The following is a 17,943-nucleotide window of genomic DNA, read 5'->3' as shown; positions in this document are numbered from 1 at the left end:
TTTCCATTTACAACACTGAACACCCCATGTACATCAATTATTCCCTCAACTGCCTCATTTCTCACCTTTGCATTGAAATCACCCATCAGTATAACCTGGTCTCGTGCAGCAAAACTACTAACACAGTCACTCAGCTGCTCCCAAAATACTTGCCTCTCATGATCTTTCTTCTCATGCCAAGTTGCATTTGCACCAATAATCACCCATCTCTCTGCATACACTTTCAGCTTTACCCATATCAATCTAGAGTTTACTTTCTTACAATATCCCATACTCCCACCACACATGTTTCAGGAGTAGTGCTACTCCTTCCCTTGCTCTTGTCCTCTCACTAACCCCTGACTTTACTTCCAAGACATTCCCAAACCACTCTTCCCCTTTACCCTTGAGCTTCGTTTCACTCTGAGCCAAAACATCCAGGTTCCTTTCCTCAAACATACTACCTATCTCTCCTTTTTTTCCCCATCTTGGTTACATCCACACACATTTAGACACCCCAATCTGAGCCTTCGAGGAGGATGAGGACTCCCTGCGTGACTCCTGCTCCTGTTTCCCATTTAAGAAAGTTAAGATAGGATGGGAGGGTTTCCAGCCCCCCTCTCCTGTCCCCATTAGTTGCCTTCTACGACACCTGAGGAATGTGTGGGAAGTATTCTTTCTCTATCCCCTATATATAGAAAAGAGTGGTGAGAGTAAGTGAGCTTGGGAAGGAGACTTGTGTGAAGAAGTACCAGAAGAGGCTGAGTACAGAATGGAAAAAGTTGAGAACAAAGGACGTAAGGGGACTGGGGGAGGAATGGGATGTATTTAGGGAAGAAGGGATGGCTTGTGCAAAAGATGCTTGTGGCATGAGAAGCATGGAAGGTGGGCAGATTAGAAAGGGTAGTGCGTGGTGGGATGAAGAAGTAAGATTGTTAGTGAAAGAGAAGAGAGAGTCATTTGGATGATTTTTGTGGGGAAATAATGCAAATGATTGGGAGATGTATAAAAGAAAGAGGCAGGAGGTCAAGAGAAAGGTGCAAGAGGTGAAAAAGAGGGCAAATGAGAGTTGGGGTTCCATCCACTATCAGATACCTAAAACACTTCACTTCCTCTAGGTTTTGTCCATTCAAACTTACCTCCCAATTGACTTGTCCCTCAACCTTACTGTACCTTATAACTTGCTCTTATTCACATTTACTCTCAGCTTTCTTCTTTCACACACTTTGCCAAACTCAATCACCAGCTTCTGCAGTTTCTCACCCAAATCAGCCGCCAGTGCTGTATCATCAGCAAACAACGACTGACTCGGTTCCCAAGCCCTCTCATCCACAACAGACTGCATGCTTGCCCCTCTCTCCAAAACTCTTGCATTCACCTCCCTAACAAATACATCCATAAACAAGTTAAACAACCATGGAGACATTACACACCTTTGCCGCAAACTGACATTCACTTGGAACCGATCACTCTCCTCTCTTCCTACTCATACACATGCATTACATCCTTAATAGAAAATTTTCACTGCTTCTAGAAACTTGCCTACACCATATATACTCTTAATACCTTCCACAGAGCATCTCTATCAACTCTGTCATATCCCTTCTCCAGAACCATATATATATATATATTTTTTATTCATTATATTTATTATACTGTCGCTGTCTCCTGCGTTAGCGAGATAGTGCAAGGAAACAGACAAAAGAGTGGCCCAAGTCACCCACATACACATGTATATACATACACGTCCACACATGCACATATACATACCTATACATCTAAACGTATAGAATATATATATATATATTATATATATATATATATATATATATATATATATATATATATATATATATATATTATATATATGTATATATATATGTATATATATATGTATATATATATATATATATATATATATATATATTTTTTTTTTTTTTTTTTTTTTTTTTTTATACTTTGTCGCTGTCTCCCGCGTTTGCGAGGTAGCGCGAGGAAACAGACGAAAGAAATGGCCCAACCCCCATACACACGTACATACACACGTCCACACACGCAAATATACATACCTACACAGCTTTCCATGGTTTACCCCAGACGCTTCACATGCCTTGATTCAATCCACTGACAGCACGTCAACCCCTGTATACCACATCGCTCCAATTCACTCTATTCCTTGCCCTCCTTTCACCCTCCTGCATGTTCAGGCCCCGATCACACAAAATCTTTTTCACTCCATCTTTCCACCTTCACGCACCTTTCCACACACACGCACAGACATATACACATGTACATAATTCATACTGCCTGCCCTTATTCATTCCGATCGCCACCCTGCCACACATAAAATGGAAACCCCCTCCCCCGCAGCTGTGTGAGGTAGCGCTAGGAAAAGACAACAAAGGCCACATTTGTTCACACTCAGTCTCTCGCTGTCATGTATAATGCACCGAAACCATAGCTCCCTTTCCACATCCAGGCCCCACAAAACTTTCCATGGTTTACCCCAGACGCTTCACTTGCCCTGGTTCAATCCATTGACAGCACGTCGACTCCAGTATACCACATTGTTCCAATTCACTCTATTCCTTGCACGCCTTTCACCCTCCTGCATGTTCAGGCCACGATCACTCAAAATCTTTTTCACTCCATCTTTCCACCTTCAGTTTGTTCTCCCACTTCTCTTCGTTCCCTCCACCTCTGACACATATATCCTCTTTGTCAATCTTTCCTCTCTCATTCTCTCCATGTGACCAAACCATTTCAAAACACCCTATTTTGCTCTCTCAACCATACTCCTTTTATTACCACACATCTCTCTTACTCTTTCATTTCATTACTTACTTGATCAAACCACCTCACACCACATATTGTCCTCAAACATCTCATTTCCAGCACATCCACCCTCCTCCGCACAACTCTATCTATAGCCCATGCCTCGCAACCATATAACATTGTTGGAACCACTATTCCTTCAAACATACCCATTTTTGCTTTCCAAAATAACGTTTTCGACTTCCACACATTTTTCAGTGTTCCCAGAACTTTCGCCCCCCTCCCCCACCGTATGATTCACTTCGCCTTCCATGGTTCCATCCGCTGCCAAATCCACTCCCAGATATCTAAGACACTTCACTTCCTCCAGTCTTTCTCCATTCAAACTTAACTCCTAGTTGACTTGTCCGTCAACCCTACTTTACCTAATAACCTTGCTCTTATTCACATTTACTCTCAGCTTTCTTCTTTCACACTTTTTACCAAACTCAGTCACCAGCTTCTGCAGTTTCTCATCCGAATCAGCCACCAGTGCTGTATCGTCAGCGAACAACAAATGACTCACTTCCCAAGCTCTCTCATCCACAACACTGCACACTTGCCCCTCTATCAAAAACTCTTGCATTCACCTCCCTAACAACCCCATCCATAAACAAATTAAACAACCATGGAGACATCACACACCCCAGCCGCAGACCAACATTCACTGAGAACCAATCACTTTCCTCTCTTCCTACATGTACACAAGCCTTACATCCTTGATAAAAACTTTTCACTGCTTCTAACAACTTACCCCCACACCATATATTCTTAATACCTTCCACAGAGCATCTCCATCAACTCTATCATATGCCTTCTCCAGATCCATAAATGCTACATACAAATCCATTTGCTTTTCTAAGTATTTCTCACATACATTCTTCAAAGAAAACACCTGATCCACACATCCTCTACCACTTCTGAAACCACACTACTCTTCCCCAATTTGATGCTCTATACATGCCTTCACCCTCTCAGTCAATACCCTCCCATATGATTTCCCAGGAATGCTCAACAAACTTATACCTCTGTAATTTGAGCGACAAAGTATAATAGATATATGGATTTGGAGAAGGCATATGATAGAGTTGATAGAGATGCTCTGTGGAAGGGATATATTCTGTCGGAGGCAAGTTCACCATGATCCATACATGCATCGAATATCCTTACCAACCAATCAATAACACAGTCTCCCCCATCCTGATATATTCTACTTCAATACCATCCAGACCCGTCACCTTTCCAGATTTCATCTTCTGGAAAGCTTTCACTATCTCTTCTCTTTAACCAAACCATTCTCCTTGACTCTCTCACTCCACACACTACCCTGACTCTCTCGCTTTGCACACCACCCTGGTGGAAACACCTTACGTCTGCCAGTCTGTCATCAAAGATATTCAACATACCTTCAAAATACTCATTCCATCTCCTCACTTCATCACTACACTTTATTTCTTCCCCACTCTTTCTCTTGTCCTTCGCACTTTATTTACCTCCTTCCAAAACATCTTTTTATTCTCTAAAGTTTAAGTATACTCTTTCACCCCTACTCTCATTTGCCCTCTTTTTCAACCCTTGCACATTTCTCTTGACTCCTGCCACTTTCTTTTATACATCTCCCAGTCATTTGCACTCCTTTCTTGCAAGTATCATCAAAACTCTTCTCTTTCACTAACAACTTTACTTTTTCATCCCACCACTCGCTACCCTTGCTAATCTGCCCACCTCCCACCTTTCTCATACCACATGCATCTTTTGCACATGCCAACACTACTTCCCTAAATACATCCCGTTCCCATCCACTCGCTCACTTCATTTCCTCTTCTCTTTTGCCATTGTACACGGAATCTCTTCTGGTACTTCCTCATACAAGTGTCCTTTCCAAGCTTGCTCTCTTCTTACCAACATTCTCTCTTCTTTTTTGAAAACCTTAGCAAATCTTCACCTTTGCCTCCACAAGATAGTAATCAGACATCGCTCCAGCTGCCCCTCTCAGCAAATTAACATCCAAAAGTCTCTCTTTTACATGCCTATCAATTAATGCCCTTTCACCATCTTTCCTACTCATATACGTGTACTTTTGTATCTCACTTTTTAAACCAGGTATTCCCAATCACCAGTCTTTTTTCAACACATAATCTCTTCACCATTTCCATTCACAACACTGAATATGCCATGTACACCAATTATACCCTTAACTGCCATATTATTCACCTTTGCATTTAAATCGCCCATCACTGATACCCGGTCTCTTGCATCAAAGCTGCTGACACACTCTCTTGGATTCTCTCATGATATTTCTCATGATCAGGTGCATAAGCACCAATAATTGCCCATCTCTATCCACTTTCAGTTTTACCCATATACTTTCTTACACTCTTATCACATACTCCCACAACTCCTGCTTCAGGAGTAGCGTTACTCCTTCCAACCCCTCACTTTGCTTCCAAGACTTTCCTAAACCAGGTACCCAATTTATTGAGCAATCCCAATGGGTGAATGAACTGCAGGTATGACTTTGGACTGGCTGCTGTAACTAGTATTCGAGCATGTGCTTGTTCCTTGGGAACACATGAATGCATCATGGTCAGGAACACTAATAGGTACGCCAAGGAGTCCATGAGACATAGGCCTTTTATCATTTTTCTTTTAATGGTTGAAAAGATATATAAGTTCAGTTATCTTGAATGCAGCTGGTCATTTTAATCTCTTGTGGGGATTGGAAAATATATCCTGTTTTTATATCATTCTTCATATATTGGTGTTTTTTTTTATTTTTCAGTTGATATCTTCAACAAGGCGCGACTATGAGCTTCTACAGTCAGAGATGACTCGACTTTCTAACGAAAATGAGAAGGCCAAAGAAGAAGTGAAAGAAGTATTACAGGCGCTTGAAGAGTTGGCTGTCAACTATGACCAGAAGACAGAAGAGGTAGAACGCAAGAGCAAGGAAAATGAGTCTTTAACAGAGGAACTTGGTCAGAAGCAGGTACAGAATTAGAAATATAGTAGTTTTATTAGTAAGGACATGATTTCCTAGAGCTTGCCTTCAGAAGGAAAAGCAGTTTTATTTATAAGTAGATTCATTTGCATATTTGTGATTGGATTAGTTTGCAAATGTATTACTTTGTTTGCTTTGAAGAATGGGTATGAGAAATACTTGGAAAAAGATGGATTTGTATTCCTATGAGTCCACGGGGAAAATGAAACATGATAAGTTCCCAAGTGCACTTTCTTGTAATAATCACATCATCAGGGGAGACACAAGAGAGAAATATAACAGTCAATTGATATACATCAAAGAGAGGAAGCTAGGACGCCATTTGGTAAACATGCGATTGTCCAAGACAGACAAAGAGCGTTCATAAACTTATCATTTTACAAATTTTATAAACAATAAAGTTATCTAATTTGTATAGAACATCACTAATATTAAGATTATAATTCTTTGTGTATTTAATGATAGAAGATTCAATGATATTTTTCATTGTAATAGAGTTAGAGTTAATAACTGAGATGGCATTACTCCAGTCAGTACAATGATCATAGCTTTTAACATGATTAAACAAGGCATTTAATTCTTGTCCCATTCTTATACTATATTTCTGTTGCTTAAGTCTAACAAAGATCCTTACCAGTCTGCCCATCATAGAACTTATCACAATTTCTACATGGCACTTTATAGATGCATCCAGGAGAATTTTCTGGTGAATTCTTGATTAAGATATTCTTTGTACTATTATTGTTGCAGACAGTATGAATTATGTGCATGTGTATATATGTATATGTCTGTGTGTATATATATGTATATGTTGAGATGTATAGGTATGTATATTTGCATGTGTGGATGTGTATGTATATACATGTGTATGTGGGTGGGTTGGCCATTTCTTTCGTCTGTTTCCTTGTGCTACCTCGCTAACGTGGGAGACAGCGACAAAGCAAAATAGATGAATAAATATATTATTGTTGCTGAAGGCAACATTTACATTAAAGGATTTGAGCAACGTGGGAAGTAAAATAATATTATTATTAAAAGGGAGAACAAAGAGATTCTTGGAGTAATGCCATTTCAGTTATTAACTCTAACTTTATTACCACGAGAAATGTCATTGAATCTTCTATTATTGAATACACAAAGTATGGTAATCTTAATATTAGTGATGGTCTATACAAATTAGATAACTTTATTGTTGATAAAATTTGTAAAATAAGCTTATGAACGCTCTTTGTCTGTCTTGGACAATCACATGTTTACCAAATGGCGTCCTAGCTTCGTCTATTCGATGTATATCAACTGACTGTTATGCTTCTCTCTTGTGTCTTCCCTGATGATGTGATTATTACATGAAACTGTACTTGGGAACTTATTGTGTTTCATATTTCCCGTGGACTCTCAGGAATATCTTGATCACGCACAAAATTGTGATCCTTTCCAACATGGATTTGTATGCAGCATTTACGGATATGGAGAAGAAATATGATAGGGTTGATAGAGATGCTTTGTGGAAGGTCTTAAGAGTATATGGTGTGGGAGGTAAGCTGCTAGAAGCAGTGAAAAGTTCTTACCAAGGATGTAAGGCATGTGTATGAGTAGGAAGAGAGGAGAGTGATTGGTTCCTAGTGAAGGTCAGTCTGTGGCAGGGGTGTGCGATGTTCTCATAGGTGTCTAATTTGTTTGTGGATGGGGTGGTTAGTGACATAAATGCAAGAGTTTTGGAGAGGGGTAAGCATGCAGTCTGTTGGGGATGAGAACGCATGGGAAATGAGTCAGTAGTTGCTTGTTAAAGATACAGCATTGGTGGCTGATTCAAGTGAGAAACTGCAGAAGTTGGTGACTGAGTTTGGAAAAGTGTCAGAAAGGAGAAAGTTGAGAGTAAATGTGAAGAAGAGCAAGGTTTAGGGACAACTTACTGGGATATAAATTTGAAGAAAAATTGGAGGAAGTGAAGTGTTGTAGGTATCTGGGAGTGAACTTAGCAACAAATGGAACCATGGAAGTGGAAGTGAGTCTGAGGGTTGGGGAGGGGTGAAGGTTTTGGGAGTGATGAAAAATGTGTGAAAAGAGTGTACGTTATCTTGGACAGCAAAAATGGGTATGTCTGAAGGAATAGTAGTTCCAAAAATATTATATGGTTGCGAGGCATGGGCTATGGATAGGGTTGTACAGAGGAGGGTGGATGTATTGGAAATGAAATGTTTGAGGACAATATGTGGTGTGAGGTGGTTTGCTCAAGTAAATAAAAAAGTGTAAGAGAGATGTGTGGTAATGAGGAGTGTGACTGAGGGAGCAAAAGAGGATGTGTTGAAATGGTTTGGATATACAGAGAAAATGAGTGAGGAAAGGTTGACAAAGAAGACAAAGAGGATATATGTGTCAGACATGAGGGAAGAAGAAGTGGGAGACCAAATTGAAGGTGGAAGGATGGAGTGAAAAAGATTTTGAGTGACCAGGGCCTGAACATGCAGGATGGCGAGAGGCATGCAAGGAATAGAGTGAATTGGAAGAATGTGGGATACCGGGATCGACATGCTGTCAGTGGACTGAACCAGGGCATATGAAGCATTTTGGGTAAACCATGGAAAGGTTTGTGGGACCTGGATGTGGATAGGGAGCTGTGGTTTTAGTGCATTACACATGACAGCTAGAGACTGAGTGTGAACGAACATGGCCATTTTTGTCTGTTTTCTTAGCACTACCTTGCTGATGCAGGTGGTGGTGATGCTGTTTCCTGTTGGACAGGGTGGCACTGGGAATGGGTGAAGGTAAGCAAGTATGAATATGTACATGTGTATATATGTATATGTCTGTGTATGTATATGTGTTTGTTTTAAAAGTATATGACATGGGAGGTAAGTTGCTAGAAGCAGTGAAAAGTTTTTATCTTGGATGTAAGGCATGTGTACGAGTAGGAAGAGAGGAAAGTGATTGGTTCCCAGTGAATGTCGATTTGTGGCAGGGGTGCGTGATGTCTCCATACCTGTTTAATTTGTTTATGGATGTGGTGGTTAGGGAGATGAATGCAAGAGTTTTGGAGAGAGGAGCAAGTATGCAGTCTGTTGTGGATTAGAGGGCTTTGGAAGTGCATCAGTTGTTGTTCGCTGATGATACAGCACTGGAGACTGATTTGGATGAGAAACTACAGAAGCTGGTGACTGAGTTTGGTTTAGTGTGTGAAAGAAGGAAGTTGAGAGAAAATGTGAATAAGAGCAAGGGTTGAGGCACAAGTAAATTGGGAGGTAAGTTTGAATGGAGAAAAACTGGAGGAAGTGAAGTGTTTTAGATATCTAGGAGTGGATTTAGCAGCGGATGGAACCATGGGATCCTAAGTGAGTCATGGAGTGGGAGGGGGCAAAGGTTCTGGGAGCGTTGAAGAATGTGTGGAAACTGAGAACGTTATCTGAGAGAGCGAAAATGGTTATGTTTGAAGGAATAGTAGTTCCGACAATGTTATATGGTTGTTAGACATGGACTATAGTTAGGGTTGTGCAGAGGAGGGTGAGTGTGTTGGAAATGAATTGTTTGAGGACAGTATGTGGTATGAGGTGGTTTGATCGAGTAAGTAATGAAAGGGTAAGAGAGATGTGTTATGATAAAAAGAGTGTGGTTGAGAGAGCAGAAGAGGGTGTGTTGAAATGGTTTGTACACATGAGAATGAGAGAAAAGATTGACAAAGAGAATATAAGTGTCAGAGGTAGAGAGAACAAGAAGCAGGAGACCAAATTGGAGGTGGAAAGATGGAGTGAAAAAGATTTTGAGGGATTGGGGCCTGAACACACAGGAGGGTGAAAGGCATGCAAGGAATAGAGTGAATTGGAACAGTGTGGTGTACCAGGGTCGATGTGCTTTCAATGGATTGAACCAAGGCATGTGAAGTGTTTGGGGTAAACCATGGAAAGGGAGCTGTGGTTTCAGTGCATTACACATGACAGCTAGAGACTGAGTGTGGACAAATGTGGTATTTTTTGTCTTTTCGTGATGCTACCTTGCTGGTGGGGGGATGCTGTTTCATGTGTGATGGGGTGGCAACAGGATTGGATGAGGGCAGCAAGTTTGAATATGTACATGTGCATACATGTATATTTCTGTTTAAATATATGTATGTATATGTTGAAATGTATATGTATGTGTATGTCTTTGAAATCTATTTCCCACCTGGTTTTGTGGCTCATAGTTATGTGAACCCTTCCACAAAATTATATTGACTAGGCTGTTTAACATTTGGGTAGTGTGGATATTTATAAGGTTTGTCATAATTCCTCCTAGTATCTGTCTTGAATAATGTGACTATTTTATGCCTCTCTAGCCTTACCTTTGAATTTACTCTGCAACAGCATAGCCCAGTCAATATGGTATATATGCATGTATGGGCATTTATCTATATACATGTGGTATGTGTGTGGTTTGGGCCATTCCTTGTCTGTTTCCTTGCGCTTCCTCGCTGATGTGGAGATGGCGATTAAGTATGATGGAAAATAAAATGTGTATTTGCGTGTATGTATGTATGTGTATATGTGAGTGGATGGGTCTTTCTTCTGGTTCCTCTTGCTACTTCGCTAATGTGGAAAACATCAATCAAGTATATTAGAATATATAAATATTTTCTGTAAGGTTGAACTGATTTCTTTTCTCTGTTGTAATGTATCCTTGTTTAAAACCTTGATGCAGTATGTTGTTTTCTTTGGATAATTGAAAATAATGTAAGGTTTTGAATTTGATAATACATATTGGTGCCAGGAATGGATGATAACAAACAAGTACGAATATGTACATTTATATTTATATAAATATGCCAGAGGATTGGCGGAATGCTTGCAATGTGCCATTGTACAAAGGCAAAGGGGATAAGAGTGAGTGCTCAAATTACAGAGGTATAAGTTTGTTGAGTATTCCTGGTAAATTATATGGGAGGGTATTGATTGAGAGGGTGAAGGCATGTACAGAGCATCAGATTGGGGAAGAGCTGTGTTTTGGTGTTGGTTTCAGAAGTGGTAGAGGATGTGTAGATCAGGTGTTTGCTTTGAAGAATGTATGTGAGAAATACTTAGAAAAGTAAATGGATTTGTATGTAGCATTTATGGATCTGGAGAAGGCATATGATAAGAGTTGATAGAGATGCTCTGTGAAGGTATTAAGAATATATGGTGTGAGAGGCAAGTTGTTAGAAGCAGTGAAAAGTTTTTATCGAGGATGTAAGGCATGTGTACATATAGGAAGAGAGGAAAGTGATTGGTTCTCAGTGAATGTAGGTTTACGGCAGGGGTGTGTGATGTTCTCATGGTTGTTTAATTTGATTATGGATGGGGTTGTTGGGAGGTGAATGTGAGAGTTTTGGAAAGAGGGGTGATGTATGGCATGATTTTTTTAGCTATATTTTTTCTTCCTGTTGTGGATGAGAGAGCTTGGGAAGTGAGTCAGTTGTTGTTCGCTGATGATACAGTGCTGGTGGCTGATTCATGTGAGAAACTGCAGAAGCTAGTGACTGAGTTTGGTAAAGTGTGTGAAAGAAGAAAGTTGAGAGTAAATGTGAATAAGAGTAAGGTTATTAGGTACAGTAGGGTTGAGGGTCAAGTCAATTGGGAGGTAAGTTTGAATGGAGAAAAACTGGAGGAAGTGAAGTGTTTTAGATATCTGGGAGTGGATTTGGCAGGGGATGGAACCATGGAAGCGGAAGTGAATCATAGGGTGGGGGAGGGGGCGAAAATTCTGGGAGCCTTGAAGAATGTGTGGAAGTCGAGAACATTAATTTGGAAAGCAAAAATCGGTATGTTTGAAGGAATAGTGGTTCCAACAATGTTGTATGGTTGTGAGGCATGGGCTATGTATAGAGTTGTGCGCAGGAGGATGGATGTGCTGGAAGTGAGATGTTTGAGGACAATATGTGGTGTGAGGTGGTTTGATCGAGTAAGTAATGTAAGGGTAAGAGAGATGTGTGGTAATAAAAAGAGTGTGGTTGAGAGAGCAGAAGAGGGTGTTTTGAAATGGATTGGTCACATGGAGAGAATGAGTGAGGAAAGATTGACCAAGAGGATTTACGTGTCAGAGGTGGAGGGAACGAGGAGAAGTGGGAGACCAAATTGGAGGTGGAAAGATGGAGTGAAAAAGATTTTGAGTGATCGTGGCCTGAACATGCTGGAGGGTGAAAGGCGTGCAAGGAATAGAGTGAATTGGAACGATGTGGTATACCGGGATCGACGTGCTGTCAGTGGATTGAACCAGGGCACGTGAAGCATCTGGGGTAAACCATGGAAAGTTCTGTGGGGCCTGGATGTGGAAAGGGAGCTGTGTTTTCAGTGCATTATACATGACAGCTAGAGACTGAGTGTGAACGAATGGGGCCTTTGTTGTCTTTTCCTAGCGCTACCTCGCACACATGAGGGGGGAGGTCGGGGTGTGTTTGTTATTCCATGTAACTTGTGTTGAAGGTGCGAATCTCGTGGTTGGGCTGCTGGGAAAAATTTTATCATATAATAAATAAAGGCAGACTAGTTATGTATTTAAGTACATGGGTATATATGTTTATGTCTGTGTGTGTGTATATATGTATACATTGAGATGTATAGGTATGTATATGTGCTGTGTGTGGACGTGTATGTATATACATGAGTATGTGGGTGGGTTGGGCCATTCTTTTGTCTGTTTCCTTGCACTACCTCGCTAACGTGGGAGACAGCGACAAAGAAATAAATAACAAATAAGATATTTATATTTATGTCTGTATATATGTTGGTGTTAATATTTTTTTTTTTTTTTTTTATACTTTGTCGCTGTCTCCCGCGTTTGCGAGGTAGCGCAAGGAAACAGACGAAAGAAAAAGAAATTGGCCCAACCACCCCCCACCATACCCACCATTCTCCACCCACCGACCCACCCCCCCCCCCACACCCCACCCCAACCCCCCCCATACACATGTATATACATACGTCCACACACGCAAATATACATACCTACACAACTTTCCATGGTTTACCCCAGAACTTCACATGCCTTGATTCAATCCACTGACAGCACGTCAACCCCGTATACCACATCGCTCCAATTCACTCTATTCCTTGCCCTCCTTTCACCCTCCTGCATGTTCAGGCCCCGATCACACAAAATCTTTTTCACTCCATCTTTCCACCTCCAATTTGGTCTCCCTCTTCTCCTCGTTCCCTCCACCTCCGACACATATATCCTCTTGGTCAATCTTTCCTCACTCATTCTCTCCATGTGCCCAAACCACTTCAAAACACCCTCTTCTGCTCTCTCAACCACGCTCTTTTTATTTCCACACATCTCTCTTACCCTTACGTTACACACTCGATCAAACCACCTCACACCACACATTGTCCTCAAACATCTCATTTCCAGCACATCCATCCTCCTGCGCACAACTCTATCCATAGCCCACGCCTCGCAACCATACAACATTGTTGGAACCACTATTCCTTCAAACATACCCATTTTGCTTTCCGAGATAATGTTCTCGGACTTCCACACATTCTTCAAGGCCCCCAGAATTTTCGCCCCCTCCCCCACCTATGATCCACTTCCGCTTCCATGGTTCCATCTGCTGCCAGATCCACTCCCAGATATCTAAAACACTTCACTTCCTCCAGTTTTTCTCCATTCAAACTCACCTCCCAATTGACTTGACCCTCAACCCCACTGTACCTAATAACCTTGCTCTTATTCACATTTACTCTTAACTTTCTTCTTCCACACACTTTACCAAACTCAGTCACCAGCTTCTGCAGTTTCTCACATGAATCAGCCACCAGCGCTGTATCATCAGCGAACAACAACTGACTCACTTCCCAAGCTCTCTCATCCCCAACAGACTTCATACTTGCCCCTCTTTCCAAAACTCTTGCATTTACCTCCCTAACAACCCATCCATAAACAAATTAAACAACCATGGAGACATCACACACCCCTGCCGCAAACCTACATTCCCTGAGAACCAATCACTTTCCTCTCTTCCTACACGTACACATGCCTTACTATCCTCGCATAAAACTTTTCACTGCTTCTAACAACTTTCCTCCCACACCATATATTCTTAATACCTTCCACAGAGCATCTCTATCAACTCTATCATATGCTTCTCCAGATCCATAAATGCTACATACAAATCCATTTACTTTTCTAAGTATTTCTCACATACATTCTTCAAAGCAAACACCTGATCCACACATCCTCTACCACTTCTGAAACCACACTGTATCTGAAATGGATAAAGGCAAGCAAGTATAAATATGTACATGACATATATGTAAATGTTTGTGCATTGTATATGTATGTATATGTCCATGTATGGTCGTTTATGTATATACAAGGTGTCCCCCAAAATGTAGTCGCTTTTTGACACCCTATAATTTGCTGAATTGTTTTCTTTTTTCAGTTTTGAAAAAAAAAGAATAATTCACTGAGTTATAGGGTGTCAAAAAGTGAGTACATTTTTTGGGACACCCTGTGTATGTGTATATGAATGGATGAGTCATTCTTCATTTGTTTCTGGCTCTAATTCACGGATGTGCGTAACAGCGATTAAGTATAATAGAATAATAGATGATGAATGAATATAAATGTGCATGTGTGTGTGTGTGTGTGTGTGTGTGTATGTATTTATATATGTGTGTATATGAGTGGATTAGTGAATGAATGCATAGTGCCATTGTACAAAGGCAAAGGGGATAAAGGTGAGTAGTTCAAATTACAGTGGTATAAGTTTATTGAGTATTCTTGGGAAATTATATGGGAGGGTATTGATTGAGAGGGTGAAGGCATGTACAGAGCATCAGATTGGGGAAGAGCTGTGTGGTTTCAGAAGTGGTAGAGGATGTGTGGATCAGGTGTTTGCTTTGAAGAATGTATGTGAGAAATACTTAGAAAAGCAGATGGATTTTTATGTAGCATTTATGATCTGGAGAAGGCATATGACAAAGTTGATAGAGATGCTCTGTGGAAGGTATTAAGAGTATATGGTATGAGAGATAAGTAGCTAGAAGCAGTGAATAGTTTTTATAAAGGATGTAAGGCATGTGCACGAGTAAGAAGAGAGGAAAGTGATTGGTTCCCAGTGAATGTCGATTTGTGGCAGGGGTGCGTGATGTCTCCATACCTGTTTAATTTGTTTATGGATGTGGTGGTTAGGGAGATGAATGCAAGAGTTTTGGAGAGAGGAGCAAGTATGCAGTCTGTTGTGGATTAGAGGGCTTTGGAAGTGCATCAGTTGTTGTTCGCTGATGATTACAGCACTGGAGACTGATTTGGATGAGAAACTTCAGAAGCTGGTGACTGAGTTTGGTTTAGTGTGTGAAAGAAGGAAGTTGAGAGAAAATGTGAATAAGAGCAAGGGTTGAGGCACAAGTAAATTGGGAGGTAAGTTTGAATGGAGAAAAACTGGAGGAAGTGAAGTGTTTTAGATATCTAGGAGTGGATTTAGCAGCGGATGGAACCATGGGATCCTAAGTGAGTCATGGAGTGGGAGGGGCAAAGGTTCTGGAGCGTTGAAGAATGTGTGGAAACTGAGAACGTTATCTGAGAGAGCGAAAATGGTTATGTTTGAAGGAATAGTAGTTCCGACAATGTTATATGGTTGTTAGACATGGACTATAGTTAGGGTTGTGCAGAGGAGGGTGAGTGTGTTGGAAATGAATTGTTTGAGGACAGTATGTGGTATGAGGTGGTTTGATCGAGTAAGTAATGAAAGGGTAAGAGAGATGTGTTATGATAAAAAGAGTGTGGTTGAGAGAGCAGAAGAGGGTGTGTTGAAATGGTTTGTACACATGAGAATGAGAGAAAAGATTGACAAAGAGAATATAAGTGTCAGAGGTAGAGAGAACAAGAAGCAGGAGACCAAATTGGAGGTGGAAAGATGGAGTGAAAAAGATTTTGAGGGATTGGGGCCTGAACACACAGGAGGGTGAAAGGCATGCAAGGAATAGAGTGAATTGGAACAGTGTGGTGTACCAGGGTCGATGTGCTTTCAATGGATTGAACCAAGGCATGTGAAGTGTTTGGGGTAAACCATGGAAAGGGAGCTGTGGTTTCAGTGCATTACACATGACAGCTAGAGACTGAGTGTGGACAAATGTGGTATTTTTTGTCTTTTCGTGATGCTACCTTGCTGGTGGGGGGATGCTGTTTCATGTGTGATGGGGTGGCAACAGGATTGGATGAGGGCAGCAAGTTTGAATATGTACATGTGCATACATGTATATTTCTGTTTAAATATATGTATGTATATGTTGAAATGTATATGTATGTGTATGTCTTTGAAATCTATTTCCCACCTGGTTTTGTGGCTCATAGTTATGTGAACCTTCCACAAAATTATATTGACTAGGCTGTTTAACATTTGGGTAGTGTGGATATTTATAAGGTTTGTCATAATTCCTCCTAGTATCTGTCTTGAATAATGTGACTATTTATATGCCTCTCTAGCCTTACCTTTGAATTTACTCTGCAACAGCATAGCCCAGTCAATATGGTATATATGCATGTATGGGCATTTATCTATATACATGTGTATGTGTGTGGTTTGGGCCATTCCTTGTCTGTTTCCTTGCGCTTCCTCGCTGATGTGGGAGATGGCGATTAAGTATGATGGAAAATAAAATGTGTATTTGCGTGTATGTATGTATGTGTATATGTGAGTGGATGGGTCTTTCTTCTGGTTCCTCTTGCTACTTCGCTAATGTGGAAAACATCAATCAAGTATATTAGAATATATAAATATTTTCTGTAAGGTTGAACTGATTTCTTTTCTCTGTTGTAATGTATCCTTGTTTAAAACCTTGATGCAGTATGTTGTTTTCTTTGGATAATTGAAAATAATGTGAAGGTTTTGAATTTGATAATACATATTGGTGCCAGGAATGGATGATAACAAACAAGTACGAATATGTACATTTATATTTATATAAATATGCCAGAGGATTGGCGGAATGCTTGCAATGTGCCATTGTACAAAGGCAAAGGGGATAAGAGTGAGTGCTCAAATTACAGAGGTATAAGTTTGTTGAGTATTCCTGGTAAATTATATGGGAGGGTATTGATTGAGAGGGTGAAGGCATGTACAGAGCATCAGATTGGGGAAGAGCTGTGTGGTTTCAGAAGTGGTAGAGGATGTGTAGATCAGGTGTTTGCTTTGAAGAATGTATGTGAGAAATACTTAGAAAAGTAAATGGATTTGTATGTAGCATTTATGGATCTGGAGAAGGCATATGATAAGAGTTGATAGAGATGCTCTGTGAAAGGTATTAAGAATATATGGTGTGAGAGGCAAGTTGTTAGAAGCAGTGAAAAGTTTTTATCGAGGATGTAAGGCATGTGTACATATAGGAAGAGAGGAAAGTGATTGGTTCTCAGTGAATGTAGGTTTACGGCAGGGGTGTGTGATGTCTCCATGGTTGTTTAATTTGATTATGGATGGGGTTGTTAGGGAGGTGAATGTGAGAGTTTTGGAAAGAGGGGTGAGTATGCAGTCTGTTGTGGATGAGAGAGCTTGGGAAGTGAGTCAGTTGTTGTTCGCTGATGATACAGTGCTGGTGGCTGATTCATGTGAGAAACTGCAGAAGCTAGTGACTGAGTTTGGTAAAGTGTGTGAAAGAAGAAAGTTGAGAGTAAATGTGAATAAGAGTAAGGTTATTAGGTACAGTAGGGTTGAGGGTCAAGTCAATTGGGAGGTAAGTTTGAATGGAGAAAAACTGGAGGAAGTGAAGTGTTTTAGATATCTGGGAGTGGATTTGGCAGGGGATGGAACCATGGAAGCGGAAGTGAATCATAGGGTGGGGGAGGGGGCGAAAATTCTGGGAGCCTTGAAGAATGTGTGGAAGTCGAGAACATTAATTTGGAAAGCAAAAATCGGTATGTTTGAAGGAATAGTGGTTCCAACAATGTTGTATGGTTGTGAGGCATGGGCTATGTATAGAGTTGTGCGCAGGAGGATGGATGTGCTGGAAGTGAGATGTTTGAGGACAATATGTGGTGTGAGGTGGTTTGATCGAGTAAGTAATGTAAGGGTAAGAGAGATGTGTGGTAATAAAAAGAGTGTGGTTGAGAGAGCAGAAGAGGGTGTTTTGAAATGGATTGGTCACATGGAGAGAATGAGTGAGGAAAGATTGACCAAGAGGATTTACGTGTCAGAGGTGGAGGGAACG

The 17,943-nt window shown here is 40.7% G+C and overlaps 1 protein-coding gene across 1 annotated transcript in view; it reads left to right on the top strand.

The window, feature by feature from the left end:
* LOC139750933 (kinesin heavy chain-like) overlaps window positions 1-17,943 on the top strand; it is a 442,650-nt gene that overhangs the window by 275,431 nt on the left and 149,276 nt on the right. The window contains exon 10 of the mRNA XM_071665845.1: window positions 5,576-5,782. Within this exon, the coding sequence (XP_071521946.1) occupies window positions 5,576-5,782 (207 nt within the window). The remainder of the gene's footprint in view (window positions 1-5,575; window positions 5,783-17,943) is intronic.

Source organism: Panulirus ornatus, chromosome 10 (genome assembly GCF_036320965.1).
Source record: "Panulirus ornatus isolate Po-2019 chromosome 10, ASM3632096v1, whole genome shotgun sequence".
Lineage (NCBI taxonomy): Eukaryota > Metazoa > Arthropoda > Malacostraca > Decapoda > Palinuridae > Panulirus > Panulirus ornatus.
Note: the sequence above shows the minus strand (reverse complement) of the source record. Positions and strands in the feature narration are given on the sequence as shown.